Source organism: Leucoraja erinacea, chromosome 6 (genome assembly GCF_028641065.1).
Source record: "Leucoraja erinacea ecotype New England chromosome 6, Leri_hhj_1, whole genome shotgun sequence".
Taxonomy (NCBI): Eukaryota; Metazoa; Chordata; class Chondrichthyes; order Rajiformes; family Rajidae; genus Leucoraja; species Leucoraja erinaceus.
This window is the reverse complement of record NC_073382.1, coordinates 27,410,595-27,436,512: the sequence shown is the minus strand read 5'-3', so window position 1 is coordinate 27,436,512 and position 25,918 is coordinate 27,410,595. Positions and strand designations below refer to the sequence as shown.

Genomic DNA, 25,918 nt, shown 5'->3' with positions numbered 1-25,918 from the left:
CCAATTAGTGATGGGCCTCACTCTGGCCATGGAGGAGGCCCAGGACAGATTTGGAATAGGATTTGGAATGGGAGCCCCCGGGAGATCAGGTTGGTTATTGCAAACTAAGTGTGTAATGTATTCATGCATATTCATGTATATGCTAATGAGTTGGTGTTGTATATAAGTAGGGAATGTTGGGTAATAAATCTCTCTTGTGATCCAGGCAGCCTGTGTGTAAGTTGTTTCTCATTCTGCTGTCCGGAATATAACAAAATTGGCGACGAGGATGGGATAGAGTTTGTGAACTCATACTTTAAATACAGTGCAGGACTATTTTGCAACACGCAGTATTGTTTAACATTTTAAACAGTAAATACGGAGTTGTGTCGCAGTTGTTTGCGAGCTGGACACGAGAGGCCTGCAGATCCATCTATGCGGGGGACTGTAGTTTAAAACAGCAGCTGGATAAATCAACGAGCATTTGTCAGGCTATCTCTATGTTGTGTCTATGTGGCAAAATGTCGTCCTTGGGGTTGTATAACATTTTAGACTGAGCTTTTTTGTCGAAATCCTCAAGCTGAATAGCCTTTGTACAGCCAAGTTTTAGGTGAGTTGTTACACCAGAACAGACAGGAATTCGGGGTTTTTGAACGGACCTTTTATTTTTTTAAAAGAGAGAACGACACGATGGCAGAGTCCATGAGCTACATTGGAAACATTGGCACTTTTGACAAGAGAGCCGTTCAGCTCCTATATGGACAGAGCAAACGTGTTTTTCACGGCAAACAATATATTTGAGATTAGTGGTGAAGGAGAGATAGTGACTGAAACATATAAGGCCGTTTGCGAACGCATGAAAGCGATTCTGCTCACGGAGATCGGTTCTGAAGTGTACGGCACACTTGTGAATCTCCTTGCACCCTTAAAGGCAAAAGACGTGCCATTTAATGACATTATAAAGAAGTTGGAGGAGCACTTCAACCCAGAGCCTCTGGAAATTGCAGAAAGCTATAAATTTGGCACTAGAAACCAGAAGCAGAATGAGGCAATCAACGAGTACATTGTTGCCTTGAAAAACTTAAGTTTACACTGTAACTTTGGAACCTTTCTTGGACGAGCACTACGCGACAGATTTGTTTGTGGTCTAGTGCAGTGGTTCCCAACCTTTTTTAGTTCATGGCCCCCTTGGGCTCTTTAATTTTTCTGTGGCCCCCCCCGACATTATTAGCGGAAAAAAGTGGCCCCCTTCATTGAACCTGTGACCCCCCCTGAAATTTGCCATCCATAATCACTGGTCTAGTGGATGAACAAATTCAGTCCAAACTGATGAACACTCCAGATCTCACATTCGAGAAAGCATGCAAGATTGCTACCACAATGGAGATGGCACCAAAGAATGCTCGCGGGTTTCATCCACCACGAACTGCAGTGGCCGTTTACAGTCACAAGGCAGTGTCTATGGCCAAACCAAGAGGCGCTAAACCAAAACCAAAGTATGGTGGGGAGCCAAGTTCAGCCAGCTGTTATCGTTGCAACGGTAAACACTCATCCCAATTTTGTCAGTTCAAAATGGCCAAGTGCTATAACTGCCAGAAGAAAGGCCATATCGCCTCAGCATGTCGGGCCAAGCTTAAAACAGGAAACCAACAATCTGCGGGAATCAAGCAACGGCACCGGAGAGTTCACAACTTGGAGGTGAACCCAGATGTAAATGAACTTGGGTTGTATACCATTTATGCAACCAACATCAATAAGCCTACAACCAGCCAAGGCAAGGACTTTCGAACTAAACTATTGATTAATGAACAGTTAATCGATATGTGTATTGACACAGAAGCAGATTGTTCGGTCATGAGCAAAGACCTGCACGAAACAAAGTTCTAACAGATACCATTGTTTGAGAGTAAGGTCATCAGAAGGCATGGTAGAACATCTGGAAATCCTCGAGCAAGTTCTCACACGACTGAACTGCCACAATGTCAAACTGCATCAAAGTAAATAAATGTTGTGTAATAAATCTCTCTTGTGATCCAGGCAGCCTGCGTGTAAGTTGTTATTCATTCTGCTCACGTCGCAGCGGCCTCTGCAGTCCGTCTGTCTTTCTATTATTTTTTTGTCTTGTTTCAATGTAGTTTTTTTTTTTTTGACGGGGTATGTGTGTGTGGGTGGCGGGGGGGTGGGAAACTTTTAAAATCTTTCCCCTGCACGGAAAACCTGACCTTTTCCTTGTCGGGTCTCCGTTGTCGTTGGGGCTGAGCAACGTGGAGCGGCCTCCGGCAGGAACGACCTAGGGCTCCAGTCGCAGAGCTGCGGACCTACTCACCATCGCGGAGCTGGCCGAGTTCAGAGCGGGAGGAGTGGTGGTGGCGCGCTGCTGCGACCGGCCCCCCGGAGATTCGGAGGCTTACCGCAGGTCTGGTGGACAGTAATACCGGGAGCCCGCGGGTCCCTGCTGGGAGACCGCTTTTCGGGGCGTTCGCAACGGCCACTTCACCCGCCCGAATTGCGGGGTTGAAGAGTGCCTGGAGCAGGGCCTTATATCATCGCCCGGCGCGGCTTGGAATGGCTGTGGGACTTTGCTAGCGCCTGCCGGGGGTTCCAACAAGACCCGGAGCGCAGCCTTGCATCACCCGGCGCGGCGTTAATGGCCACGGGACAATTACCATCGTCCGCCGGGGGCTTTGACTCTGACATCGGGAGGGGAATGGGGAGTGCAGGGGAGGGATAAGTTTTTGCCTTCCATCACAGCGAGGAGATGCGCTGTGATGGATGTCTGTGTAAATTGTGTTGTATCTTGGGTCTTTTTCTTGTGTGTGTGTATGACTGCAGACAAATAAAATTGTATAGTATTGTAACATCTCCCGAGGGCTCAGCGTTGATACCTGGCATCCCAGTTACATCCCCCTCAATTTCATACCGTACTGTCTTCATCTTGCAGCCCAATTGTTATCTCTCCTTTTGATCCAAATCAATTGCTGCTTTTTTCAGCAGAAGTTGATAATGATTTGGTCATAGATGTAGCAACAAATCCCCTGCATCCCACTTCGACAGGGAAAATCTTGGTCTTCCAGCCATTCTGGGAAGCTTCAGTTCCCAGTTCAGAGTACTTGGTCTTTTTCCTCTCCTAAGCTTCTTCAACACCATCTTCCCATGGAACTGTCAATTCCACAACATATGCCAACTTGGCTGTTGTGGACCACAGGACCATGTCTGGCCGGAATGTTGTAGCCACAATGTCTGGGGGAAACACAAGCTTTTTTTCTAAGTCCACTTCCATTTTCCAATCCCGAGCAGGATGCAGAATGCTTGCATCTTTTGATGTTATCTGGTGCTCTGGAGGTTGGCCTGCTGGTACAAATGTTGTGAAGTGGACATTTCCTGCCGATGTTGGTGGGGAAGCATTTGTGATCGTTCGCCTCTGTTCAAGGATTGATGACAGCTGGTTATGCCGCCAAGTGTAACACCCTTGGCCGAGGCTCATAGTGTATCCTGTTAAAATGTGCCTTCGTGATGCAGGTGCTTGGCAAAGGGAGCAAGTGGGGTCTTCAGGTTCTGGGGTGATGGCAGAACATCACGTTGCTCTGATAGCTAAACTTAGCCGAGATCCTTCCATTTTCCAGATGTCACGCCAGCTGAGTTTCCTCTTTTCCAGGCTCTCCATTAGCCCTGCTTAGCCATTGAGGCAGCCTTGGCATGTCGCTCTGCCTCCTGCCGTCTTCTCACCTCCTCCACCACGAGCCGTATCTTCTACACTGATGTTGCCTTGTGCCATTGAGGAGCTTTTGGTACAAGCCCGAGCCCGGCTCTCCTGTGTTGGACTTGGCCAACCACATCCCGGAAATGAAGAGCAGACTTAGCACTCTGAACGGCTTCTGATGGAGTCCACTTCCTCCCCGTTGCCACTCTGGGGGCCGCTGTTCGAATAACAGTATCTTCAGATTCAGTGAGGGTCATAACCAACCTTGCTTTTGAACTCTTCCACAAGTCCTGCAATGGCCAATTCCAATTTACAGTGTACAGTCCGACAGCACTTAAGCATCGTGGAAGTCCAAGCCACTGTTTCACACGTGTGCTGATCATTCTTTCCAGCTTTTCCACTTTGTTGATGGGGATTTCATACATAGTTAAAGGCCACATGATTCTTGGTAGTATGCCAAATTAGAAGCACCACAGCTTGAGCTTTCCTGGTAGCAAGGTCTTGTTGATGCGAGCTATGTGCTTGATGGTATCCTTTTTGAGTTCTTCAAACTGCTCGGTGTCCTTGAGCTTTGCATCATACCATCGGCCCAAACTCTTCACTGGCATTTCTGAAACAATTGGAACATATCCGTCAATATGAAATCTTTGATCCTTGACTTTGACAATGGAGATGCTTCCGCATTTGCTCGGTTTAATCTTCATCGTTGCCCATGTGATGTTTTAATGAAGTTTTTCCAGAAGTCTCTTGGTACAGGGGATAGTTGTTGTTAGTCTTGTTATATCGTCCATATAGGCGGCAATCGCTGACCACACTGTAGCCGTTTTCCCCCCACAACCTATTTTGATGTTCTGATAATGAGCTCCATTGCCATAATGAAGGTCAATGGGGAGATGGTGCACCCCGCTGTGATGCCTACTTCCAATGGTTGCCACACTGTGGTAAAGTCTGATGATGCGAGACAAAATTGCAGATCCTGGAAGTAGTTTTTTATTATTGCAGGCACCTGAAAGAATACTTTTTCACCTGAACATTTTATGCTTTATTTCTCGACTTATTACTGATTAAAGTTTAAACAAATCAAGACTTTGAATTCAACTGATGACGTCACAATGGCTATTCACATTATTCGCGATTAAAGCTTTAAAATTGCCAACTTTCACAATCGTTTTACTGTTAAAATCATTCCTGCCAGCTTCCAACACACTTCCAATACAATGTTGCGACACAGGAACACTGAACTTTTCACCTCACAGGAGAGGGTTGGCGAATTGCTATTGCAACATGCAGGGCAAGAGCAATTGGAATTTTTTTTTAAACCCCACTGCTGAAGGAGGAGGGGAGTGCTGGAATCTTACGTTCGGGAACGGCTTGAGTTGGAGGACCACACCTCCAGTGGTGGCTACGGGTAGGGAATGGGTGCGTTGGGGGAGCAAACTTGGTCTAGTCTCAAATAAAAAAAAATAAGTGATTTCAAAATTTCTTTTCTGCTCCCAATCTGTCGCCCTAGTTTTGGCATCCGACACTACTAAATGAATCCCAATCCAAGCTTGAGACGGTATACACCTTCAGGCTCAGCACATAAAGCCTTTGGGCTCAACAATAGGTTCAATCATTTCAGATAACCAGCCTTTCATGTTTGTAACAAAACTGTTCATACTATTCCCCACAGATGCTGCCTGACACTGAATATTTCCCAGTATTGACTTTTAGTTCAGATTTCCAGCAACTGCTGTGCTCAGTAACTGATAGGTCTTCATTGCTTTAATTTTTAAACTGTCTCACCACATTCATCTTGTCCTGTTTATATCTCGACCAAAATAGATAATATCAGCCTTTTCCAGTATCCTTCAGCCAGTAACATTTCTATTTATGTTGCAGTCTCTCTTGGTCTCCACCCTTTCAGACATTGGGCACTGTCTCTCCACCCTTCCCCATCCCCAAAGCTGATACATTTTTCCAATGACCACTTCTGATGAAAGGTCAGTGATCAGAAACATTAATCCTGCTTTTCTCTCCACACATTGCTCAACTTGCTGAATATTTCCAGCACTCTATTTTTAATTTTCATTATCTGCAGTTTTCAACTTTCAATTCTTATCATGCAGACCAACAGATAAGGCAAAGATGGATGCATTTAAAGCCCCTTTACAAGCTTGCCAGCTTTAATCTGCCCCACCTCTTTTCCAGCTTTCTTCCTCACACTACAATCAACCCGAGTCAGAGTCATAGAGTAATACGGTGTGAGAACAGGCCCTTCGGCCCAACATGTCCCAGCTCCACTAGTCCTACCTGCCTACACTCGGTCTATTATCCCTCCAAACCTGTCCTTGAGGTTCTGATCCGAAACATCACCTATCCAGATCTTCCAGAGATGCCGCCTCCAACACTGAGTTATCCCAGTACTATGCGTTTTACTCAAGATTCCAGCATCAACAGTTCCCCGTTTCTTATGTCTGTGAAATCTAGTTGTCTACAAAGTGGTTGCCATGTTTCCTGCAAAAATGGCCATAACGTAAAGTACTTAAATGAGCGGAATGCACTTTGGGGTAATTCAAGCCATGAAAGATACTTTCTGGCATTTACCCCTGGAGACCAAGCTTCATTCTAGCAAACTCTGTTCAAGGCCAATGTATCTTTCCTAAGTCACGGTGCCCAAAACTGCTCACAGTACTCTGCAGTGGTCCAATCAGAAAATGCAAAAGCCATGATATAATTTGCTCCCTTGCATTCTATTCTTCTGGATATAAATGTCAGCATTTCATTTGCATGTTTATTTTTTTTGTCCCTATCCCCGACATTGTAAGATTGTACCCAAATTCCCAATTCTTTTTGTACCTCCAACATACTTAGCTTTTCACGTTTTAGAAAGTGCTCTGCTAATCCACTTTCACTCCCAAGTATGTGTCCATCTGATATCCATTTGCCACTCTTTTGCCCTTTGCCTTTACCTTTATAATTTAATGCTTTCCATCTACAGCCTTATATACTTGCCTATCTTTTTCTGGTCATTCTGTTGCATCATCAGATTACTTTTTATTATAGAGAACAGAGTCCACTTTAGATGATTCCTGGAACTAAATTAACATTACAGAAGGTAATATAGGTTGAACACCGAATTTCTAACACCCAGAGCCAGAGCCTTTCTGGATTACCCTTTTTCTAGACTAACAAAGTTCATATGATAATGAAACGGCAATACACCCCCGGCCTGCTAATGACACCCCTCCCATGCTCGAAAGTGCCATGGAGAGCCAGAAACTTAAATAAAACAAATATAAGATGTAAACAGGGGACGGCCACGGGGGCACAGCGGTAGAGTTGCTGCCTTGCAGTGACGGAGAGCCGGGTCCGATTCAGACTATGGGTGTCGTCTGTACAGAGTTTTAAGTTCTCCCCGTGACTGTGTGGGTTTTCTCCAAGACCTTTGGTCTCCTCCCACACTCCAAAGACGTACAGGTACATAGGTTAATTAGCTTGGTGTATGTGTAAATTGTCCCTAGTGTGTGTAGGATACCATTAATATGCAGGGATCACTGTTCGGTGCAGACTCGGTGGGCCGAAGGGTCACTGTTACTGCGCTGTATCTCCAAACTAAACTAAACTGAATGTGAATGGAATGACCCATCTCCAAGGCCGCTTAGAGCTCTGGTTCCGACCCCACACCCAACTGCAAGTAGGTCCAGTGATCCCATCTTGACAAGGGCACAAACTGTTGGAGCAATTTAGCTGGTCAGGATCGCTGAAGAACATGGACAGGCACCCTTCCTGTTACTCCAGTACTTTGTGTTTCAGTGTGCCCCCTCAGTCACAATAGGGCTCCCTCCCCTTTCACCTGTTGTCGCTTCCAAGGTGGAGCTTATCAGCAGCTCCAGGTAGGGGGGCCGTGGCCTCCAAGTTTCATATCACCACCTCCTCCTCCTTCCATGTTATAAAGGGGTCAAGTAAAATGAGGGCTTACTGTATTGCCTTCGCAAAACAGTTAGGAGAGAATATTGATGAGTTAATTCTTTCTCGACAGAAGGACACAACCCGAAAGAGCGCTCACCACTCAATGCAGACTCTGGCCAATCAAGATTTTTCAACGGAGCTCTCATAATTTTGTCCAGATTATAGGGGTGGGTGGACCCATCAGTTGCCAGAAAATCAGGGTTCAACCTGTATATGCCATTCAGCTCAAATAGAGAAGATAAAGGAGGGCAGTTTTCAAATCCTCTGCTGCAGTGAAGCTTATTTTAAGACAATGACCAAAGGCCTTTAGAATTTAATTTTGTAACAGAATAGTTGCACGTAACAGAACTGCTTGAGTGCCAAGCCGAGTCCTTGGGATTCTAAATAGAGGGAGGACAGCTAAATCCTACTGTTCAAAGTTATACTCTCCCTGATATGAAAAGATCACTGCATCCTGAATCTAACCACGAGTATTGTTTTTCTATGTGGGGAGTTGGGCAGATGTAATGCATTGTGATAAGGCATAGTGTTGCGGTAAGGGAGGAAGTGGGAGAAAGGGAAGAAAAGTAAACTGTTCTTTACCTTTTGCACCACAAATGACATTCACAGTTTGTACAATGGCAGTGGCAATTATTGAAAATGACAATCTTGGAAAAACAAACATTGGCATGGGAGAACCTTGATCAGAAAATAGGAAACCCAAAGTGGGTGGATTGGTGATATAGGAAATCTGGTTGGTGCTTTAATAAGTATTAACCATAGTTATATGTGCTGGGTGTTAAAAAATTCTAGGAAGCATTAAATAAAATAAGGAAAGTATTAATGATGCATTGGGTAAATCTGAAAGAAGGATTGGCATTTCACAGGGCATGTTGTAATTTGCCACAAGAAAGATGCTGCATCTAGCTTATTGGATGGAAAGCTTCCTCGGGGTTTGTGACCGAGTTAAAATAGCAAAATTATTTGGTAATATTCTGTAGACACGAGACTGAAAATGACGTGGAAGCAGGTCTCCCCACTACACATCTACGAACTTTTTATAGGGGGACAGTCGAGAGCACATCAACCAACGGCATCACTTCCTGGTACGGGAGCTGCAAGGCGTACGAACGGCACCAACTTGACAGGATTGTGAAGACCGCCAGCAGGATTATTGGTGCTCCACTCCCTTTCTTGCTGGACATATACAGGAAGAGATGTCTCAACAGAGCTATCTCCATCATCAAAGACCCCTACCACCCATCGTATCACATATTCTCCATCCTGCCATCTGGGAAGAGGTACAGGAGCATTAGCTGCAAAACCAGCAGGATGCTCCTCAGCTTCTTTCCGCAGGCTATAAGACTGATAAACGGACTTAGCCCCCTGCCAAAGTATCACACACCAACCACCAACCTGGACACACTGCAGCAGCTGTCGATCGGAACGCCTGTTGATGTTTAGTAGAGAGTAGAGTGTTTAATCTAATTTGTTCATGATATATGTATTTTTATTTCTATTTACTTGTTGTTATTTGTACTGCACACTGAACGGACACTGGTTGAGCAACGTTTTTTTGTTTCCTCTGGGTATGTGAGTACTCAGGAAATAACAATAAAGATATACTGACTGATACTGACTGGAAGTTATTACATGCATTTTGTATTAGGAATATGACTTGGCCCATTTGGGAACAAAAACATTTTTCGATGATTATCAGTAATACTGGAGACAACACAAATTAGTGACAAGGTGTCTGACTTATGGGAACGATAACTCACTTGAATGCAATAATTATCAATGAAGAATCAAAAAATAATAATAAAGAGCAAGAAAAGGTGATCAAGAATTCTCAGTTGGCAGCTTGAAGCTAGAAATAAATACTCCCCTGTCTAACCACAAGAACCAATGATCTGCGGCCTTGCGACTAACTAAATCATGGTGGAAGGCAAAGTCCAGTGGGGAGAAGATTGGATGCTGCAGAGGATACAAGTTTGGGACTACAGAGGCATGCGGGAGGAGCCGGCCAAAGTTGACTGGAAAGGGACCCTAGCAGGAATGACAAGGGAGGACCAGCAATGGCAAGAATTTCTGGGAATAATTTGGACGATACTTGATCTTTTCATTCCAAAGAGGAAGAAAGATTCTAGGGAGAGAATGAGGCAACCCTGGCTGACAAGGGAAGTCAAGGACAGTATAAAACTAAAAGAGAAGGCATATAACATTGCAAAGATTAGTGGGAAGCCAGGGGTTTGACAAGCTTTTAAAGAAGCACAGAAGGTAACTAAAAAGGGATTACCAGGAGAAAAGATGAAATACGAAGGTAAACTAGCTAATAATATAAAAGAGAACATAAATTTCTTCAGTTATATAAAGTGGACTTTGGACCGCTGGAAAATTATGCAGGAGAAGTGATAATGGGGAATAAAGAAATGGCAGTGGAGTTGAGTAATTTTTTGCATCAGTCTTCACAGTGGAAGACACCAGTATTGTGCCTGAAATTCAAGCGTCATGTGGTGGAAGTTAGTGGAATGGCTATTACTAAGGGGCAGGTGCTTGGGAAGCTGAAAGGGCTGAAGGTGGATAAGTCACCTGGACCCAGATGTACTGCACCCTCGGGTTCTGAAAGAGGTGGCTTTAGAAATTGTGGAGGCATTAATAATAACATTTCAAGAATCATTGCTCTGGTGTGGTTCAAGCCGATTGGAAAATTGCCAATATTTCCCGCTGTACAAGGGATTAAAGCAGAATAGTGGGAGCCTAGAGTATCAAAGGGCAGATAGTAAGCAGCTTGGATAGCAGGTTAGCTAGATGGCAGAAGGCAAAGAGTGGCAATAAAGGGGTCTGTTTCTGGTTGGCTGCCAGTGACTAGCGGAGTTCCGCAGGGATCAGTGCTAGGGCTGCTCCTCTTCATGTTGTATATTAATGATTTGGATGAGGGGGTTGAAGGCTTTGTGGCCAAGTTTGCGGATGATACGAAAATAGGTGGAAGGGCAGGTAGTGCAGAGAAAGCAGGGACTCTGCAGAAGGAATTGGACAGGTTGGGAGAGTGGACAGATGGAATATAGTGTAGCAAAGTGAGGAGTCATACATTTGGTAGTAGGAATAACGATGTAGACTATTTTCTAAATAGGAAGAGAATCCAGAAATGGGAGGTGTAAAGGGACTTGGGAGTGCTGTTGCAGGATTCTCAAAAAGTTAACCTGCATGTCGGAGCGGTGGTAAAGAAAGCAAACGCAATGCTAACATTTATTTCAAGACAGCTAGAATATAAAAACGGGACTGAGGCGCTAGAAAGTGCTGGTCAGGCCACATTTGGAGTATTGTGAGCAATTCAGGCACCATATCTGAGGAAGGATGTGTTGGCTCTAGAAAGGGCCCAGAGGAAGTTTACAAGAATGATCCCAGGAATGAGTGGTTTAGCTTATGATGACCACTGGGCCTGAACCACTGGAGTTTAGAAGAATGAGGGGGGACCTCATTGAAACATACCGAATAGGGAAAGGCTTGGATAGAGTGGGTGTGGCGGGGATGTTTCTACTAGTGGGAGAGTCTAGGACTAGAGGCTGTAGCCTCAGAATTAAAGGACGTTCCTTTAAGGAGATGAAAATGATTTTTTTTTAGTCAGAGGGTGGTGAATCTGTGGAATTCTTTGCTGCAGAAGGCTATGGAGGCAGTCAATTGATATTTTTAAGGCAGAGATAGATAGATAGATTCTTGATTAGTACGGGTGTCAGGGGTTATGGGGAGAAGACAGGAGAATGGGATTAGGAGGGAGAGATAGATCAGCCATGATGGAATGGCAGAATAGACGATGGGCCGAATGGCCTGATTCTGCTCCCATTACTTATGATCTTATGCTGTTGTAAAAGGAAATTCTCATTAAATATCTCAAGGTCTCTAATATTTCATATCCAAAAGGATAGGAAAGGCCTGTCACACATTCATAATCATGCATCACAAACCTGCTATATTTATGTGGGACTTGCACAGTGTACAGGAAACGATCAACATTAAGAATATATGATGAAGATGGAGGCCCGCCACGTAAAGCCACACTGACAACACCATGGTGCAATTTATGTAGTTCAGGAAATATGAACCCAAACTTGGTGACTCCCAAATTCAGCAGTCCAAATCATAGTAATTTCAAACTCTTTACACATATCATTCATGTTCATGTGCCAGAGAAAAAAATGTTGCTTTGCAGCAGAACTAATGAGGAGGCTCAAGGTTTAATTAACTAAGACCCGCCAAAGGTGTTGGAATTAAAGCAAATAATTGAAATTTCAAAAAAATGTTGTTCCCTACAGACTCGTTACAATTGGAACAATGCCAACCATATAAAAGTAAAATGAAAATGACCCACTATAAATGAACTCACCAAGTAGTGAACCAATACATTTAAACTGTAGCATTATTTTTTTTTAAATCTACAAAACGAATGCTCCAATTGTACAGATACAATTGTAAAATGCTGACCAGTGAACTTCCAGTTAAACTGACCCTTCCAGCAGAGATTATGTACGAATCAATCACTAGAAAATGTGTGAAGGGACTCCAGACCAAGGGGAAGTCTGCACAAAACATTTTTTTTCAAGACAAAAGCAGCAGGTCGATTGAGTATTGACTTTACCCAAGTAATGCAAGTCATTTCACATCACCAGCAAAAGTGATACTGAAAAATAATTGTTGAAATTGTAGGCTGTCAATCTTCAGGTCCTAATGAACTTCATCTCAAGGCCTTGAACGACTAGTGAGATGATTGATACGTTAATATTCATTTTCAAAAAAAGTAATTCTTTAGGAAAACGTATAGATTGGAATTGTTTTGTTTTTTTAAATGGTAAAAAAAAAGGCAGAAGTGATTTGTTAAATTGGTAAATAAACTAAACTAGTAGATTAACAATACTTAAATTTCCAGAAGACATTTGACAAATGGTGCTGTAAAGGGCATCATGTAAATTAAAAGCTCTAGGATAGGAGATTGGCTGGCTTACAAGAAACAGCAAGAGGATGTGTGTGGATCAGTTTCTTGTTAACACGATAATAAGAGGGATCGCTGCTGGGACATTCTTTTTTTTATTTTTATTTTTTAATAATTTATATAAATAACTTGGATGAATGAACCAATAGTGTGGCTGCTAAGGATACATAGGATAATCAATTGCACTGAAGGCATCAAGACACAAAGGATAGGTTTAATGAGTCGGCAAAGATTTGGCAAATGGAGTATACTGTGGGAAAATATGAAATTCTGCATTTTGTGTTTTGAAGCGCAAATGGATCTGAGAGGTGATAGTGAAGGTATATTTGTGTACAATTTACACCAGTATACAGAGCTCTTGTGTACAACAAAAATGCCTTACAGACTCAGGTATTGCCCAAGTCTAGTCTACTTTTTAGATTCTTACCATGCAGAATTGATTCTAAACTTTTGCTGTAGTCATGTTATTGAAAAAACAAGCTTTGAAAATACACCAATATCATAATCATGAGAAATCACTCTCATGAGTCAGTAACCCCAGCAATTAACTCAGAATAGTCATGTGCTCAAATATCAATAGTCATCACAATCTGTTAAGTCAAGCAGGAATTTGTCTTTGCCCTTTCCTTTGAGCACTCATGCAGTTGGTCCCACCAGCTGTAATATTTTAGACTCTGGATAATTATGGAAATGCAAATCAGTAACAGCAATGAGCTCTATTGAAAACTGCTAAGCACTATTTGAAAAGCTTAAAACATCACAGCTAATGTCCACATTTACAGAGAAGTCAAGTTAAACATAAATAATGAATATAACCTCTTTCACACAAGAGACAACAGTACTTCTTTCTGTCAAATGAGCAATCCCATTTACAGTTCAATAGTTCTTATACTCACTTGCATCATTTGCCTTTGAACACACACCATGGCTTGATGTACATTAATATTGTTATTAATGCTTCTAATTTGGGAAAGTACACATGCCTTTCAACAAATAATGCTTTTAATGTGACAAAATTTGGAAATCCAAGAGAATTCAACAAATTATCATATTTATACAAACTTTGTCCAGGATTTTCTGTACTATTTCTTCTCTGGTAGATACAGAGTGCAATTTATTTGGCCCTCCTTGTGAAATTCCAAATTCTATTTAATTTAATTGTGAAATAATACTGATTACTGATGTTGATGATGCACTGTTGGTGAACAGTGGTGCCACAATGCAATGCATTGGCAAAGATTTATGAACCTTTAGTAAGCCGGTTTCATCCTACTATATGCGACAACATGAATTTCAAAAGCCACTTCCTCTTAAGATAAGCACATTAAAGCCGGGTTATTTTTCAAAATAAAACTGCAAACTTCATAAAGTCAGAGAGTAGAATGTGCATCAGGTGACAAGTTCAATTAATTTAATCAATCTCTGTAAAGCACTTTGGTTCAAATACTTCCACTTTAATCCATTCCCTCCAAAATCCTGAACTATTATCTTTTACAGGAATTCAAATCATAAGAGCCATAAAGCACATAAAAAAGGCCCTTCCACCCACCCAGTACACACCAACCATTGACACTAAACTGAATTAATCTAATTTTATTCTCACATTCCCATCAACTCTCCATATACAGTGCATTCAGAAAGTTTTCAGACCTCTTCACTTTTCCACATTTTGTTATGTTACAGCCTTATTCTAAAATGGATTACTATTTTTTTAAAGCGAAAAGAATGTTTAGAAATTTTTGCAAAGTCATTAAAAATAAATAACTGAAATATCATATTTACATAAGTATTCAGACCCTTTACTCAGTACAATGTTGAGGCACCTTTGGCAGCGATTATAGCCTCAAGTCTTCTTGGGCATGACGCTACAAGCTTGGCACAACTGTATTTGAGTAATTTCTCCCATTCTTCTCTGCAGATCCTCTCAAGCTCTGTCAATACACAGTTATTTTCAGGTCCCTCCAGAGATGTCCGATCGGATTCAAGTCCGGGCTCTGGCTGGGCCACTCAAGGACATTCACAGGCTTGTCGCAAAGCCACTCCTGTGTTGTCTTGGCTGTGTGCTTAGTGTCTTTGTTCTGTTGAAAAGTGAACCTCCATCCCAGTCCGAGGTCCAGAATGCTCTGGAGCAGGTTTTCATCAAGGATCTCTCTGTACTTTGCTCCATTCATCTTTTCCTCGATCCTGACCAGTCTCCCAGTTCCTGCCGCTGAAAAACATCCCCACAGCATGATGCTGCCTCCACCATGCTTCACCGTAGGTATGGTATTGGCCAGGTAATGAGCAGTGCCTGGTTTCCTCCAGATGTGACGCTTGGCACACAGGCCAAAGAGTTCAATCTTGGTTTCATCAGACCAGAGAATCTTGTTTCTCATGCCTTTTGGCAAACTCTACGTGGGCTGTCATGTGCCTTTTACTGAGGAGTGGCGTCCGTCTAGCAACTCTACCATAAAGGCCTGATTGGTGGAGTGCTGTAGATATAGTTGTCCATCTCCACAGAGGAATTCTGGAGCTCTGTAAGAGTGACCATCGGGTTCTTGGTCACCTCACTGGCCAAGGCCCTTCTCACCCGATTGCTCAGTTTGGCCGGGCGGCCAGCTCTATGAATAATCCTGGTGGTTCCAAAGATCAGATTCAGATTCAACTCTAATTGTCATTGTCAGTGTACAGTACAGAGACAATGAAATGCATTGTTCTTCCATTTAAGAATGACGGAGGCCACTGGGTTCTTCGGGTCCTGCAATGCTGCAGAAATTGTTTTATACCCTTCCCCAGATGTCTCGACACAATCCTTTCTCAATAGACAACAGACAATAGGTGCAGGAGTAGGTCATTCGGCCCTTCGAGACAGCACCGCCATTCAATGTGATCATGGCTGATCAGTACCTCGTTCCTGCCTTCTCCCCATATCCCTGCCTCCGTTATCTTTAAGAGCCCTATCTAGCTCTCTCTTGAAAGTCTCTAGAGAACTGGCCTTCACCACCCTCTGAGGCAGAGAAATCCACAGACTGCGAAAAGGTGTTTCCTCATCTCTGTTCTAAGTGGCTTACCCCTTATTCTTAAACTGTGGCCCCTGGTTCTGGACTCCCCCAACATTGGGAACATGTTTCCTGCCTCTAGCGTGTCCAAACCCATAATAATCTTATATGTTTCAATAAGATTCCCTCTCATCCTTCTCAATTCCAGAGTATAGAAGCCCAGCCGTTCCATTCTCTCAGCATATGACAGTCCCGCCATCCCGGCAATTAACCTTGTAAACCTAAGCTGCCACTCCCTCAATAGCAAGAATGTCCTTCCTCAAATGAGTGGACCAAAACTGCACACAATTCTCCAGGTGTGGTCTCACTACGGCCTTGTACAATTGCAGAAGGATCTCTTTGCTCCTATACTCGACTACTCTTGTTATGAAGGCCAACATGCCATTCGCTTTCTTCACTGCCTTCTGTACCTGCATGTTTACTTTCATTGACTGATGAACAGGGACCCCCAGATCCCGTTGCACTTCCCCTTTTACCAATTTGACACCATTTAGATAATAATCTGCCTTCCTGTTAATCCACATTAAACTGCATCTGCCATGCATCTGCCCACTCACCCAACCTGTCCAAGTCACCTTGCATTCTCATAGCATCCTCACAGTTAACATTGCCACCCAGCTTTTGTGTCATCTGCAAATTTTCTAATGTTACTTTGAATCCCTTCATCTAAAGAATTGATGTATATTGTAAATAGCTGCAGTCCCAGCACTGAGCCTTGTGTTACCCTAGTCACTGCCTGTAACGTAACAAAATGTGGAAAAAGTGAAGGGGTCTGAATACTACAATTTGCATACAGAAAAGAGACAATTTACTATGGCCATCTAATCTACCAACTCATATGTCTTTGAAATTTGGGGAACCTCCAGTGAGCACCTAGAGGAATCCCAATATACCAAAGCCAAACTCTCAAATTAAATCTCTTCCACTCAAAGCATACCTATCTGTATATCCACTAACCAACTCCCAATTAAGCAAGGCGATTGCAGCACTACAAGTAAACAAGTAAACAGAGCGATGATATTTAAATACAGAAGTGCAATTTAAATTTAGCAAAGCCACAATCTCACGTGTGGTGCTATTTTTTAAATTGTACATGGAAATGTATTCAGGTGTCCCCACATTTAACGCCGTGACTAAATTAAGAACTATGACATGATTTCTATTTCAATTAAATTGCTTAGGAATGGAACTGTCCCTTTAAAACATATCTTGACTTCTGGATTTGCACTTTTCCCAACTTGCATCCCATTGGCAAAACAAAACATAATGTTGCTAAATCAGTACCAGAAGCATGAAGCTATTCACCTTTTCAAGCCTACTCAGTCAAGCAAAAAAAAAAAAAAAATGAAAGCCAATTATCTTACCTGCTCCAGCTTCCTTCCATTCTCAATTAATTACGTGAATAGCAATTTGTATATTGACATAATCAAAAGTTCTTGCATGAACCAACTTTTAGGAGAATTAATTCCAAAAAAAACTTTCATATTTTTTATGTTAGTAGGCAGTGTTTTTTTGTTCGCAGGCAGTTTTTTCATGTCAGCAGGCAGTGAAGAAAGCTAATGACGAGAGGATTTGAATATAGAAATAAAGTGGTCCTTCTGCAGTTGCACAGGGCCCAGGTCAGACCACATCTGGAGTATTGTGTGCAGTTTTGCTCTCCTAATTTGAGGAAGGACATCCTTACTGTTGAGGCAGTGCAGCGTAGGTTCATGAGGTTAATCCCCGGGATGGCGGGACTATCATACGAGGAAAGATTGGAAAGACTAGGTTTGTATTCACTGGAATTTAGAAGGATGAGAGGTGATCTTATAGAAACGTATAAAATTGTAAAAGGACTGGACAAGCTATATGCAGGAAAAATGTTCCCAATGTTGGGGGAATCCAGAACAAGGGGCCACAGTCTACGAATAAAGGGAAGGTCATTTAAAACCGAGAGGAGAAAAAACTTTTTTCACCCAGAGAGATGTGAATTTGTGGAATTCTCTGCTACAGAAGGCAGTAGAGGCCAATTCACTGGCTGAATTTAAAAGAGCATTAGAGGTCTAGGCGGTACAATTTGAAGGGATATGGGGAGAACCATATATAACCATATAACAATTACAGCACGGAAACAATCCATCTTAACCCTTCTAGTCCGTGCCAAACACATAATCTCCCCTAGTGCCATATACCTGCGCTCAGACCATAACCCTCAATTCCCTTCCCATCCATATAACTATCCAATTTATTTTTAAATGATAAAAACGAACCTGCCTCCACCACCTTCACTGGAAGCTCATTCCACACAGCTACCACTCTCTGAGTAAAGAAGTTCCCCCTCACGTTACCCCTAAACTTCAGTCCCTTAATTCTCAAGTCATGTCCCCTTGTTTGAATCTTCCCTACTCTCAGTGGGAAAAGCTTTTCCACGTCAACTCTGTCTATCCCTCTCATCATTTTAAAAACCTCTATCAAGTCCCCCCCCTTAACCTTCTGCGCTCCAGAGAATAAAGACCTAACTTATTCAACCTATCTCTGTAACTTAGTTGTTGAAACCCAGGCAACATTCTAGTAAATCTACTAGAAGGCAGAAGGGAGAAGTGAGAAGGGAGAAGGCAGGCACAGGTTACTGATTGTGGATGATCAGCCATTATCACAATGAATGGTAGTGCAGGCTCGAAGGGCCAAATTACCTCTTCCTGCACCTATTTTCTACGTTTCCCCGAGATCTAATTTTATCTTTTTGTTGCAATCCATCTGGTTTGTGTAAAGACGTTGACAAAATGATGCCAGAATATCCATTCAAAATGGCAATTCTTTTTCACCACTGCAGCCTAAACTGTTGGGTATTTCCAGCATTTTGGTTCCATTTCAGCTTCTTTGACTTTAGATGTCCTCATATTTGTCATGTGAACTTTTATTACTCAGTGTAACTTTGTTCTTGTCTTTGCCACCTACTAATTCAATATCATCTGCCAACCTTGATGTGCAATTTACTTCTTGTGTGAAAGATACATCTTCTAGATGCACTGGGATGCATCTCGAGTGATGTGACCTGGGGTCATCGGGTGTTTTGGGTCTCACAACATCAGACACCCTCGCCCAGGCGACCCAGCCGGAGTTGATCAAGCCCCGACTTGCGTCCCAGCAGCAACCGCCCACGGACCAGCCCTCTTAATCCAAAGCCACCTAGTGGCTTTCTCTGCGGCTTCACTTGCGGATTGAATGGCACTCTTCTTTGCCAGCCCCGTAATGCCCAACTGGTTGAGGACTTTGCAGAGTGAGCATCCTGCAAAGCTTCTACAGCCCACCTCAATGGGCTCATAGTATGTCTTCCAGCCCGTCCTGGCACATCTCCACCAGTTCCTGGTACTTTGCACGTTTCCTCTCATTAGCCTCTTCAATACGCTCTTCCCAGAGCTCTGTCAGCTCCAGAATGATCAGCTGTTTTGTCACCAGTGGTGATGATCATGTCTGGCCGGAGTGATGTTGCTCTGATGTAGAATAGAATAGTTTCTTTATTGTCATTGTAACATGGGCCATGTACAACGAAATTTAAAATGTCAGCCAGTCAGTGCAGCATTCAAACATTTCTAAAGCTAACGAAACATCCACGGTAAAATAATAAAGATAAGCAAATAAATAAAAATCACAGACAAAGCACGCATACACACCCAACCCTCCATCCTTCTGTCGATTTCACCGTTACCACAGTCCCTTAGTCTGTATCGCCCCTGCGTTCCTTGGCGGCCACATTTAGTGCTTTTATAGCAGTGGGGTAAAAACTGTTTTTTAGTCTATTTGTCCTTGTCCTTGTGGATCTGTACCGTCTGCCTGACGGCAACAGTTCAAACAGGGAGTGTCCGGGGTGGGAGATGTCCTTTATTATATTCTGGGTTTTTTTGGTGCAGCGGGAACTGTGTAGGTCCTCCAAGGTAAGGAGAGGGCAGCCGACAATCCTCTGGGCGTTGTCAATGGCCCTCTGGAGCGCTTTCCTCTGAGCCACTGTGCAGCTGGTGTACCACACGCATACACAGTATGTTAGTATGCTCTCAATGGAGCACCGATAAAAGGACAGCAGCAGCCTCTGAGTGATGTTGCTGTGCTGTGGAAATTTCAGCTGTTTGCTCAGGTCGACGTGCAGCTGCCAATCAGTGGCTGAGTAGAGGAGGCCCGTCCTTGTTTTTGGTTGTGGTCGAGGCTTCTCTCCAGCTTTGACAAAAGTGATTGATTTATTTGGGGCATGGTGGTGTTTGCTGTTACCGATGGCAGTGGCTATGCTCTCAGCAACCACCTTTGAGCACCTGGTCATGGCGCCACCGATAGCGACCTTCCCCAAACGACTTTGGGCAGCTGCTGAGGAGATGTTCTAATGATCCTCTTCCAGAGGAAAGTGGGCAGGAAGGTGTCTCGCTCTTGCCCCAGACGTGGAGGTTTGCTGGGCTTGGTAGGGCATCGTAGACAGCTTGGACAAGGAACCCGATGCGGTGGAAGTCTGCCTGCATGATGTTTGACCTTGTAATTCTGCGCTGCAGTTTTTACTCAATCTAACTTTGTTCTTGTCTTTGCCACCTACTAATTCAATATTATCTGCCAACCTTGATGTGCAATTTATTTCTTCAGTAAATCAGTAATTATTTTGTTGAAAAGTTGTGATCCTAGAAAACACATTGTATTCTGCTAATCTATGGATGTCCATCTCCATATATATAAACACAATTATCTCCAAATGGTTTTTTTTCTCATAATTTTCTTCATGGATATTTATCAAATGCTTTCTGAAATCTACACATCTCCAAACTTTAAACAGGTATTATTGACATTCATGTTGCAATTAACTTATAAAGTTCATAAAAATAATATTAATTATTTAAGATTAATGTAAACTATTAAATGCAAATGTAATGAATGAAAATGGATTAAAAACAGAAATCTATTCAAAGTAATATCCTTGAAGGAGATCAACGTTAATAAAAATACAAAATATGAGATAAACAGTTGAAGGATATAGATTTTTCAAGTCATATAAAGTAACTACGAAAGTATAGTTTTAACACATTTGAATTTTTAAGCCGGTTGTTACATACAAGGTACTGAATTTGGATTTTTAATCATTATCAAATCAAAAGGCAAAGCAGGCCCAAAGGGCCAACACCTGCTACTAAAATCTGTTTTTAATGTTTCATGTTTAATTAAAACAAAAGGTTGAATTAGATCTCTCCAATATTAAATTCCTAATCGAACAAATAGGATTTTGTTGAGAGTGCAAGTCTTCAATATTAATTTCAAGATCAGATATATGTGATTGTAAATTGTAGGTAGGCAGAACTACATTAGGAGTTAAGTATACAAGAAAAAGTATTTTGCACAACTCTTCTATAAATAGAGAAAGAATTTCCTGTCTCAGTTTCTGCAATAAGGCCCGATTTGTGTTGTAAACTGGGTAGGCTAAATAAGCCATCAGGTACATTTTCTGTTGCTACTTTCTTAGCATTACCCAACTAGACTGAGGCAGCCCATCCATGAGTGAAATCCTCACACATCTGTTTGTTTATTACCTTTAGACTTGATTTTATTCCTCTGTTCCTTTTTTTTTCTTGACCTTTTGTACACTTGAAGTCATTTAAAATTCTGCTGCCTAGGATTTGTATTATTCTGTACACCCATCATCTTTCCTGTATTTGATGACCTATACAAATCCACAATAAGTTGGTTCATATATTTCATTGTCAATTCCTAACTTATGTTTTTCATCTGTTTCAACTTCAAAACACCTGAAGTTGCCCAATCTCCTTAAATTCTTGCCTCCCAAACATACTTTACAACTTGCAGCCAAGTCTCAACTACCAGGAACCTAAATGCCAATTGATTTCCACAAAACTCCTTTAAATTGTTCCTTAAAATCTCCTTGCACAACCCAGCAACTATTTTTTAGTTTGGAAATCTTTAAAGTATTACATTAATGGGAAATGCCACTCTTTCCTTCCTGTCAATGGTTGATAACTTAGAGTGCAGGGGTGGTTGCATTTGTCAGTGGATAATAACTCAGACAGTAGGGGTGGTTGTATTGGTGTCAAGGGTCAAAATAATCCTTAGTCACTTTATGAGTGTTATTCCTACCTTTATATTTGCATTCGCCTTGATAATATTTTGGGAAATAATTGACATTTAAAGTAAAACTTCACATAGTCTAATTGTTGTTATCTATTAAGCAACACAACACATTTAAAAAACAAATAAATTCAAATGCTGGTTCTCAAACTTTCAAAGTTGAGAGATCCAAATATTTTTCTTTCCTTCTTCCGCTATATCTCACTTTATATATTACAATTTGGAAAAGTTAACTATTGATTTGCCCCAAGGCTACAATTTTTTGGTTTAGCCAGCTTCACGACGGAAAAAGTTTCTTAATTTTATACAACTATGTGCATCTCACTTTTTCCAAATGCATTGAGGGGAATTCCAGATATACGCCCACATCTTGTTATGCAAATTGTTTTGTTATTTTGTGGGGTAGGGGGATTGATGAAGCCAAATAAAAGTAACTTTTTCAGGATCTTCTGGCTTGACAGACAACATTATATAATACTTTTCAAATACTACATTCTGCTTTCTTTGAGGATATCCAGAACAGTTTATAAATTTCAATTCTGATTAATTTTATAATACATTTTACTGACTGGCATGTTTCAATGAATGCGTTCGGTCTACTGTATAAACCAGAAAATAAGAAATTCCTTAATCTCTGAAACCAATGTTACCCTGTGAATCTGGGAATTTAGTGGTGGGATTTGTTCAGATTTTAAACACACCTTCAAGCTGGGCATCTTAAATAGGCATTTTATTTCTGCTCAACCGGATGAAAAGCTGTGACATCCTCCTTGACTCCTTACCATAATGGATCCATTCTTTACAAAATGGCTTTCATGAATGCAAAATAGTGAATTGCAATGAAGAGAAGGTGGGGGCAAGAATGCCCAAGGACTCCCACAATTCTAGTGGAATTCCATAATTTTAAATGGACTGAAATCCCTAACGTTTTTGTTTGTATTGAGGCAAGTAAAAAAAAGAGAATAATAAGCCTATGGTATCATTACCAAAAAACTGTCACGAATGAGAACCAGATCCAATCTCTATATTATAATGAATCATAAAATATCAGCAACAATGAAAAAAGTATTTCATGACAATAATTGTCCCAAATCCTTTGGCCCAACCAATCCACCAACAACAGAAACATTAAAGTGAACTAGAGATTCAACTGATCAAACCTTTATCAAACAGCATATTCTTCTTCCAGAATCCAAGCCCAGTCTCATCTTTTTACAATCGCTAATTTGTTTTAGATACCAAATCATCAATGATAAACACCTCCATTCAGAGAAAGACAATGATAACTATAGGTTTAGAACAAGGAGTAGGTTACCTGGCCCTAAATCCTGTTCATCAAGATCCAGGAGCACCCATTTTCCTGCACTGTCACTATATCCCTCGATTTGCTTCATATCCAGAAAGGTGTCTGCATTTGGCCCGTAACCCTCTAGACCTTTCCTATCTACGGGCATGCCTAAATGCCTTTTAAATTATGCTATTGCACTTTCCTCTACAGCTTTCTCAGAATTAGGAATTTGATAGATAAAAATGTTGTGCAAATATACACAGTAAACAATATTCAAACACACATCAGAAAGGAAGATGTGTCAGTAAACCACCAGGAGTATTCACGAGCAACAAATTCAATCCCATCACAACACCTCTGCATTTCCAAACAAATTCTTGATTTGATTTACCAGATGTTGGTGCAACGGACTCTGTCACTGTTTATTGTCTATCCCCAACTTCCACTGAAATGAATGAGTGACTTGCTTGGCCATTTCAGATGACCGCCAAGTCAGTCACATGTCTGTGGAACTGACATCACAAACGGGGCAGAATCAGATTCCTTCCCAGACAGATATTAGAGAAACAGTTTCTTTCTGACTACCACCATGATGAATGTTTTTTTTTTTAATTCCAGATTTAATCAATTATTTGTATTTAAATGAAAAGGTAATTGAAAACAAACAGTAACTACTACACCGCTAATCCTCTCAGCTGGTCTTGAAACCTCATTCTGTCCATCAGCAACCTCTGGAAGATGGCAAGAGACCAGGAAGGAGGGCAAACTTTAAAAAATGACCAGCATTTCCAGATTCAATGTTGCATTTTCTGGTTTCCCTACAACTCTCAACAACATTCAAATAGTATAAAACTCTGTCATGCATCTTTCATTATGTGCAAATCAGGCATCATCTCCATCCTTACTACGCTCCAAGCCTACAACCAAAATAATACACCCTTTAACCTCTTCCTAAACACGAAAACCTTGTTGTTCTGATATTTCCATGTGTATTCCGCCTCCAAGGATGGAATGTTCAGTTTATTTCATCTGCAACATTTTCCCTGACTGCTGCATCCTGACCTCTCTCTTTTTGCTGCAAAATCTTCTATCAGATGAACTTTTTATTGTCTCAAAATCTCTCTATCTTGGGCATTCTGACAGGAAGTGTTCCTCTATACCGAATACAGAATTTAATAAAATTATCTTTCTAAACATCCCTGATGGAATTCAACAGTTAAAGATACAATCTAAGCCACAAAAGATAAACAGGGTACAAACCAAAAATAAAATCACTTTTTACATATTAATACAATTCAAAGGTATAAACCAAAAATAAAATCACCTACCATTTTATTTTTTATATATGAACCACTTAATACTTCATATGTTTAATCCAGAAACAGAAACAGAAACATTGATTCCCAGAAATATACAAGCCAATGTTACAGTATCATAATTATTAACTGCATAAATATTATATCCTAAGTGCACTAAAATCTGGTCACAGTCAAAATGATTTTAGTCTAGGATATCATAGTACAAAAACCAAACGATGTATCATTTAAAATATTTATGAGCAAAATTTAAACCACCTATTCATACATTATGTTCAAAAACAAAATCGAACATCAACTGTTACAATAAACTGCTCGGATAAAAAGGTTTTCAGTTTCATTATCTATCCTCGCAAAAGATTAATAAGTTAATAACGTTGCTTTTGAAATTCTACCTTCATTAAAATTATGACATTACAAAGTCTGATCTGCCAGTGCAATATGTCAGGCCTCGACACCACCTGTCATTTGCCTTTGAACCAACTACAGTTGCCTCACTCTAGACATGTATGACAGCGACAGATTAAAAAACGCCAACACCACCACCTCCTACATACACTACCTACACACAAACTGACAATCGCCGCAATGGAGCACTGTGGGTGGAAACGACAACGCACAAATACGCCGCAGTAAAGGAAAATCTACGCGTTGGTCACGGAGCAGATCTTTCCTCGTCCCACGGCACAGACATAGTGATCAGAATGCGCACCCCAAAAGGAGCAAAATCCATAACTGGGGTGCAAATATAAATGAACTGTCAGATGAACTCTCGGCGGGTCGAGCAGCATCTGTCGGGGAGGGGGGGACCACAGTGGACGTTCGAGGTCGAGACTCTGCAGCAGGACAGGGACCAGCGACCTAAATAAGAGGGGACCCGATTGCCGATCGACCTACAAACACTGGGGCTCGGGGTGGGGTGGGGAGGGTAGAGGAAGGGAGGAACAGACTCACCGCCTGGTAGCGACTGCAGGCCTGGTGATGCTGCATCATCCTCGCTGCCTCAGCAGAAACGCCCGCCCGTCGCTTCCTTCCCCCAACACGCTCGCTCCGCTGCTGCTGCTGCTGCTGTTGTTATTGCACTCGACGTTAACTCACGATCTCGTTCAGCCCGCCGCCTTTACCCCTGCCGCCTCTGCCTCCTCCTGTTGCCGCTGCCCTCCCCAACTGCCGACTGAAAGTAAACAACCCGCCGCCAACGATTCCAAAGCCGGTCGGTCGGTCGGCGCACTGAACGCGGCGCAGGCCTGCCCTTTATGATGTCACTTCCTTGGAACGTCCCGCCGCGCCCCCGCCGCTCGTCTAGCGTCATGGCCTTTCAGGCAGCTTGAGTTGAAGAGGGGGGTGGGATCCCCAATTTAGTAGTGTGGGGGAGTCGATTAAATATGGTGAGTGGGATTGTAGGATGACAAAATATGCTGCATGGGTGATTTGAAGAAGGGTGAAAATAGGTAGTAGGGAGAATCTGCGGTATATGGTATATTTAGATTCAGATTCAGATTCAATTTTAATTGTCATTGTCAGTGTACAGTACAGAGACAACGAAATGCATTTAGCATCTCCCTGGAAGAGCAAAATAGCAAATGATTT

The 25,918-nt window shown here is 42.0% G+C and overlaps 1 protein-coding gene across 3 annotated transcripts in view; it reads right to left on the bottom strand.

The window, feature by feature from the left end:
• The window catches only part of ndfip2 (Nedd4 family interacting protein 2), an 80,836-nt gene extending 55,250 nt beyond the window's left edge, over positions 1–25,586 (bottom strand). The window contains exon 1 of one of the 3 annotated variants that reach the window (XM_055636788.1): positions 25,283–25,586. In XM_055636788.1, the coding sequence (XP_055492763.1) occupies positions 25,283–25,321 (39 nt within the window). In that variant the 5' untranslated portion in view covers positions 25,322–25,586. The remainder of the gene's footprint in view (positions 1–25,282) is intronic. The other 2 variants (XM_055636787.1, XM_055636789.1) reach the window with 2 other exon arrangements.
• Between the last annotated feature and the right edge of the window lie 332 nt (positions 25,587–25,918).